The 7,144-nt window shown below is 37.8% G+C and overlaps 1 protein-coding gene across 1 annotated transcript; it reads left to right on the top strand.

The window, feature by feature from the left end:
• Positions 1-1,341: 1,341 nt before the first annotated feature.
• Positions 1,342-2,910, top strand: LOC139711640 (membrane progestin receptor gamma-like; the record flags this gene model as incomplete). Its single annotated transcript, XM_071623499.1, has 2 exons — positions 1,342-1,528; positions 2,460-2,910. Coding segments are annotated over 2 exons (638 nt in total), but the record flags the coding sequence as incomplete, so codon positions are not given.
• Positions 2,911-7,144: the final 4,234 nt, after the last annotated feature.

Below are 7,144 nucleotides of genomic sequence, written 5' to 3'. Positions count from 1 at the left end.
GATGTTTATGGGTCCAGTTTAAGGCTGGCACTGCTATTTTAACACTACATCCCACATACTGTCATGTGGCCACCATCAATGCCAAGTTTGCAGGGGTGTATTAAAAAACACTGCATTGAGCATGTACAATTGTATCCCTGTGATCTGTGCAGGATCCAATGAATAGGTAGGGATCTGGCAGTATTGAAGTCGATTTCGCTGTCATTGTCTGTTGGTGGTTAGGTCAAGGTTTCAGCTGCCATAACTTGTCGCCCTATTCTATTAACGTTGGGCAGAGTTTCAAGAAATCATTCTTTGTTGTTCCCATACAGCTGTACAGTGGGCTAGTTCTTTCCAAATACCATGTAGTATGGGACTGCAATCCCTTTGCATACATGTAGGGGTCCCATAGCAAATCTATTTTGTATGACATGTACTGTATAACAATATCAAGTCTGCATTCTAAAAGCTTGAGATACATCTCCTTTCACCCTATTCCCACCGGGGGGGGGGGGGGGGGGGGGGGGGGGGGGGGCATTTGGCCCCCCCCCCCCCTTTGACGTTTCGCATAACTATTCCGCAACACGTGATGCTCTCGCCAAGACATTTTATAACTTTTTTCTTTCAAGTATCGCGCAACTTTTGAGACCAAATTTGTTGCTCCCGGGCATACCGTTTTTAAGCCACGCCCCTTTGAAAAAAATTTGTCAACCCCAAATTGCTCAAAAACATGATTTTGTGTACAAATCCAATGCAAATTATGTTTTTGCAATTAATTCAAATGAAAATAAATATTTTTACTTTGAATGGCTGATAATGATTTATTTTAGCCTGATTATGTTTTAAAAAGTTCCTGCAACAAATTTTGACAAAAAAAACCCAAAACAGAAATTAAAAAAACAATGAAATACATAAGAAATTCAATAAACAATAAAATACATAATAGATAATTATGAAGCCTCAATGCTTCAATGTTATTGTTGAGGATATTGAAAAGAATATGTTAGCCAAAAATTAGAAGTCTTGGAGCTTTATTTTTTGATATATAGGCAAAAAAATGATTTTTCCATAAATTAGCATAAATTAATTAATGTAAAATACATAAATTAAAATGTGAAAATCTAACTATACAGTGTTGTAGATTACATTGGCCTCTACCTTAGTGCAAATTTTCGCGACCGAGATCTGAAGGGGGAGCCAAAAGCAAATGCATGACAATTGACAAATCAGATTGCATAGATTCTAAAGACCATTTTATGATAGAAAATGCATACATTCTCTGTACTAGTAGAATATTTAAAGAATGTCTTGGTCAGTGTGAATTATCAAAAGTCCTGTCACTTTTTCTTCCTGTCCCGACAGCCTACAATGCCTACGTCTTTCCCCCTGACCTTGCCTCCACTGCCCTGCACCGTGTCTACCTACCGGTGGCGGTCTTCAACGGTATGCTGTGTACTGTCCTGGCAAACTACAGCCGCCTTGTGCAGTGGGAACCTATCCGCAACTCGGGCCGACTCCTGGCCTTTTTAGTGCCATATGTGTGGTGCAGGTCAGTCAGTGTTTTGACTTAAGATTATGATCAGTGGCGGATCCAGAGGGGGTCGCACCAGATGCGCACCCCCTCTTTATTTGTTGTTAAAAGAAAAGAAATAAAAAGAAAAAAAAATGAGATAAAGCCTGGAAGTAGCACCAAAAATATTGTTTGCGCCCCTGTCCCCCTTTACGGAATTTCAGGATCCCACCCCTGATGATGATTATGAGATGAACAGTAAACTTGAAATTTCCCATTTTATAGTTTTGGAGTTTTTCAACCAGTGTCAAGCAGTGTGTATGTGTGATATTCCTTGATGAAACCATGGGGAAGTTTTTGAGACATTCAAAAGTGGTCATGGAAACCAACATTGTAATCCTTATTCTCTTTTTTGTTTAATCCAGCTGTGTCTCAAATTTCAGCAGCCCGTGACATTTGATACCAATACTCTGTTTCTAAAATTTCAGTGCATAACTTCCTCAAGCTTAAAAGATTTGCTTTCTGTCGTTATTCTTCCACAACAAACTCCCAAAGGTGATTCTTCCTGGTATTAATGTAATTACCGTAAGTATGGTATAGTATGAGTATATTCTGAAGTTTTATCTGAAGGGTATGAAATCAGAGGAGTGTGTTATGATGTCTTCTTGGAGCTTGCAAAGCCAAAACAGTAGTTGATGGATATTTCGTCCTTACAATTAAAGTTTAGGGCAAAATGATGCCGAAGATACAGGAAAACCCCACTGCTTTGAAATGATGTTGCTTGTTGTAAACATACTAAAAAATGATACAAGCTACATGTAAATAAAGTAATGGAAAATCGTGACCACAACATGTACCAAAGCACTAAACATTTGTTTTATAGGAAGCTCATTATAATGGGTTTCCCTGTAGCATGTTATGTGTGAAACTGTAGTCCTTACATTTAATTTCGAACTGCTCTTTCTCTCAGCATTCCTCTCTTGTATCGCGTCATCCTGTGCGACAGCACCGACTGCAACTCAGACGCCCAGCTCTATCACGTCCGCCAGTTTCTCTGTGCCCTCACCACCGCTCTTTTCTACGCAACACGCTTCCCCGAGGTGCTAGCACCTGGCACTTTTGATATTTTCGGCCACAGCCACCAGTTCTTCCACATAGGGGGCGTCCTGTCGACGTACTCCCAGTACCTGGCCCTCTCCAGTGACATGGTGATGAGGCGGGAATACATCTTGGATGTGGTCGGCATGCCAACGCTCCTCAGCACGGCTGGTGCGTTTTTGGCTGTCCTCGTAGGGAACCTGCTCCTCATCTGGGCCTTTTCTTGGCACGTGTCCAAGCCGGATGTCCTGGCGCGCCTCAGGCAGCAAGGGGGCGGAGGGCGCCCCCACTGGCAGGATGGTTGCGGATGCAGGTGTGACTGATTCAGATCCAGGGAAAGTTTGGCTCTTTTCACTGAAATATTGTATGTGTTTGGTGTGATACACAATTTCATTCTAACTCCTGACTGATACTGTGCGTCTGTGTCCAAGAGAATTAGAAATCTGTAGTTCAGCCATCCTGTATTTGTGACAGATACCTCGTGTGTATGTCTATTTCAAGAGTTTCATGACAAAACAGGTTAACTCCATTCTTGTTAATTTGAGATTATTCTGTGATTAAAATTGACAACAAAGAAAAAAATGTAAGAAAATATGGGACTTTTAATCATAATTTCAAAAATATTTATTGTTATGTAAGAAATGAGGTATCACTGGAAATGTTTTACTTTGCTGTAGCTAATGGTGGAGTTAAATACTTCAATTAAAAAAAAAAAATGTTGCTTAACCTGCTTTGTTAATGAACTCTTCATTTCTGTAGCATCTTTAATAGGTAGATACATGTAGGCAATACATTTGTGCATTTGTCTGCACACAGATAACAGTTTGACTATTAATAGCAGACCGATTCCTTCTCAGTGATTCTCTAGAGCTTGTTTTGATAGGAAATTAGGAGAAGGCTGTCAACAGAAGGAAAGAAAATACTGAATACGCTATAATTTTCGCGTACATAAATTTTCGCGAATTGCCACTGCCACACATTTTCGCGAGTGGTTAAATTCGCGATTGGGGGACCAGAGAAAATATGAAGTGGCAAAGAAAGTGTGAATTTTCAACTTACTAGCAAATAAGAATGATACTAGTTATACACTGCATGAAAAAAAAACTTACCAAACTCTGCGAACTAGTAAGTTAGAATTCAACATTGATTTTTGAAGTGGTTAAGTCCATCGCGCTAGATTTCTGACGAGTGGTCCCCTTGCGATAATGGATTGGCTCTCTACAGTATTCTTAAGTAGACGTGGACGTGCTATATGTACGTAAACAAGCTCAGCCAGTATGGTCTGTTCGGTAAGCCGTGACATGGTATACTAGTACTGAAATGTTCGTATCATCAAGGCAAGGGATTCATTTTTCGAAGGTAATATTTTCATGTGTTGTTAATTTCGCGAATAGCTCCCGACTCGCGAAATTCACGAAAATAAAACCCCCGCGAAATATATAGCGTATACAGTATGAGGTCATCTTATGATCATGACATGAATTTTATCCAGTCTTGTTTGTCTGTTTCATTCTCACCAAATCTGAAAATGGATTTGTTTGGGTTTTTTTTTTTTGCATAGATGCTGCTGGCAAATGTCAACATCAGGACAAAATTTTTTGGCCAGTACAGAACCATTGTGCCTGCAAAGACGAAAATATTTCTGGCAGTTGAGTATTACTACAGGGTATCATTCATGATAACAGAACCAAATGTACACATAACAAGAGAGCTTCTTCATTTTGTATACAAATTTGTAACATTATTGTACATACTGCTATTCAGAACTCTATTTATGTATCTTATGCCTATTAAACCTCGATCTTTCAAAACTTCAACATGCAATACAACAAAGGTGTTAACTATGTCAAAATGAACTCGTAAATTATATTTGAAATAGAGCAGCAGTTGTCATCAAGTATCAGCTGTCTATGACATGGTTTGTCTGCAAAGATTTTAAGTATTTATCAAGATCTCTGTCTGTGTATCATGTAAGAGATTGTTGATGTAAATCTTTCATACTACATTTTTTTCTTTTTTTATGGGGGGACCGGGACCTTATGTTCCCATATTCATTCATGAAGATCATGAGAAAAAACAAAGAGAGGGGTCCAGATATGGCAATGTCTGGGAACCCTAATTCCAAACTTTGTTGAATACCAGTAACAATCACAGTTTATTCCAGTTTGAATACACATATTTATGTACGCTGTATATATGTGTTGATACTTTAAACGATTAAATTTTCCCCTTCCAATATTGGGTATATAGTTTAAATTTTACACATTCACAACATAAATGGTGTTAAAGGAATGTAAACACGTCTTCTTACCTAACACAAAATGTTGCAAACTCCATCAAAATATATTTTGAAAGCATAAGATATATGTGGTTGTTAAGTGAAAGATATAAATTTGATACTGCAATAGTGATACAAAAATGGAATATTACTGGAAATGCATAATTTCAGCATCTCAGAGGTGTATTTCTTGATGCATGGGCTGAGATATTATTCTTTGAACATGGAGATGTAGGCTGAAATTAGCTGATCTTGTCAGACGACTTCCACAATGTAATACTGGGATTTAGTTTAGTATAGTAGGATAGGATATTGATGTGTCCCTGTCGATTTTCACATTTTATATCTTGTCTATAATATAGGTAGCTTTTTTTATACAAAAGAAAAAAATGGAAAGACATAGCAGATTAGAGCCAATATTTAGGCAGTGTAAATTCATCATTTGTAAACTATTCCAAACATAACCTTGATACATTTATATGCCATTTTTTCTTTGTTTTTCCGCAGTGAAAAGCTGAACAGTACTTTGATGAATGGCTGCTTGTTTCTTTGTGAAGTTTTAGAACTTGCTTTCTTGAGAACTGCTCTAGTTCATGTATGACGCTTATGTTAAAATGCACAAGAACTATTGCAAGCCTGCATATTGTTTCATATATCTGTTTTCTTGCACGAGCAATTAAGTGACATTGATTTCTGAGATTTTAGATGTCAAGTACTCCTACTTTCATTTGTGTGTATAAAAGTCAAATCTGATGTGAGCTAGCCATACCCTCAGCAGTAAAGTTGACACTCTGTTTAATGTCTGTATTGTTGGGTGACACATTTAACTAGTGCGACTTGGAAAAAAGGAAATCCCCAATTCCGACCAGAATACAACTAAGTCATGACATCAAATGACTTGATCTCTTTCAGAACCTCACTCATAATATTATGCAAAAGAATCTGGTATGTAGTGCAAGGCAAACCAATGGGGCTGAAATTCCTTTTTCTTATAGTCCCAAAGAATTCCACTGGTTTACCACAATTGACACCATGCTAACGTAGCAAACTATCATGGAAGAAGAACGCCAAGTTTCATCAGGGACACCTTTTTCTCCCCCATGAACTAAATACTTGTTGTTTTTTTTTCCTGATGATTTTAATTACATTAACAGTGCTCTTGGTAGATTTTATTGATATGCATTTTTTTTTTTTGTTGCTGATACATAAAACACACAGTGGAGTCATACCATACAAACAGCATGATATACCATCTGCTGTATGCTCCTATTACCCAGCATTTGTACAGTTTACAAGAAATAAGGAAATTTCAGATAATGTTTTTGTTTTCTGTGCACATAGCTACATGACTCTCTCTGCAAAATGGAGAGAAATTAACAAGAGATCACTAAGTTGCATTCAAGAAGCACTGAGCCACCGTGCCTTTGTGGTCTGCTATGGCTCCTATTACCCAGCATTTGTACAGTTTACAAGAAATAAGGAAATTTCAGATAATGTTTTTGTATTCTGTGCATAAAGCTGCATGACTCTGCAAAGTGGAGAGGAAAAAAAAAACGAGATTATTAAGTTGCATTCATGAAACACTGAACCACCGTGCCTTTGTGATTTTTATGTTGATGTCAAGCGTATAGTGTATGCATGATTAGATCTCATAAAGCAGGGATGCATGCATAGTTCTAGATTGCCTATATGAAATGAAATAACTGCTACATAGTGCCATTATTTTGTATACTGTATATTTACTCCAGTTTTACTGAGGATTGGGCAACATTATATGCTTAATGTTGGGAAATGTGAGAGCCTTGTACCTGTGCACACAGCTCACTGTTCTGTCTGTGGAGAGGAGCTTCACATCCCCCAATAATAGTTTGGTGTCAGTTTGATCCACTTATTATTGAGAAATTGATGAGTCAAAATTCCAGTTTGTGATGGTAATTTACCTCATCATCAAGTTGTGACAGTTTTTGAGCTTTAAGGGTTAATGTAACCCAAATCATCAGGGAAAACAAAGACTGATTTAAAGCTAAAATCCTGTGAACAGGATAATCCATGAATGCACAGGCTGTTTTTAATGAAACTATTAAGAGAAAACAGGTTAACACACAGTATACAAATGTGCACTATACAACAAAGTGAGTTCACGACATACAGTCATTTGTCAGCGACCACGCAGATGGACCCTAAGACCTGTGCACATGAAAAATCGCAAAATTGATGATGTTACCTCTTCAAAAAAGCCTACAAAACTCTTCTTAATTATGCCACAAACCAAAATTCAT

Source organism: Diadema antillarum, unplaced genomic scaffold, assembly GCF_040938485.1.
Source record: "Diadema antillarum isolate AM-2024a unplaced genomic scaffold, OU_Dant_1.0 seq00001677_RagTag, whole genome shotgun sequence".
NCBI lineage: Eukaryota > Metazoa > Echinodermata > Echinoidea > Diadematoida > Diadematidae > Diadema > Diadema antillarum.
The sequence above is the reverse complement of the archived record's forward strand: the minus strand, read 5'-3'. Positions and strand labels throughout refer to the sequence as shown.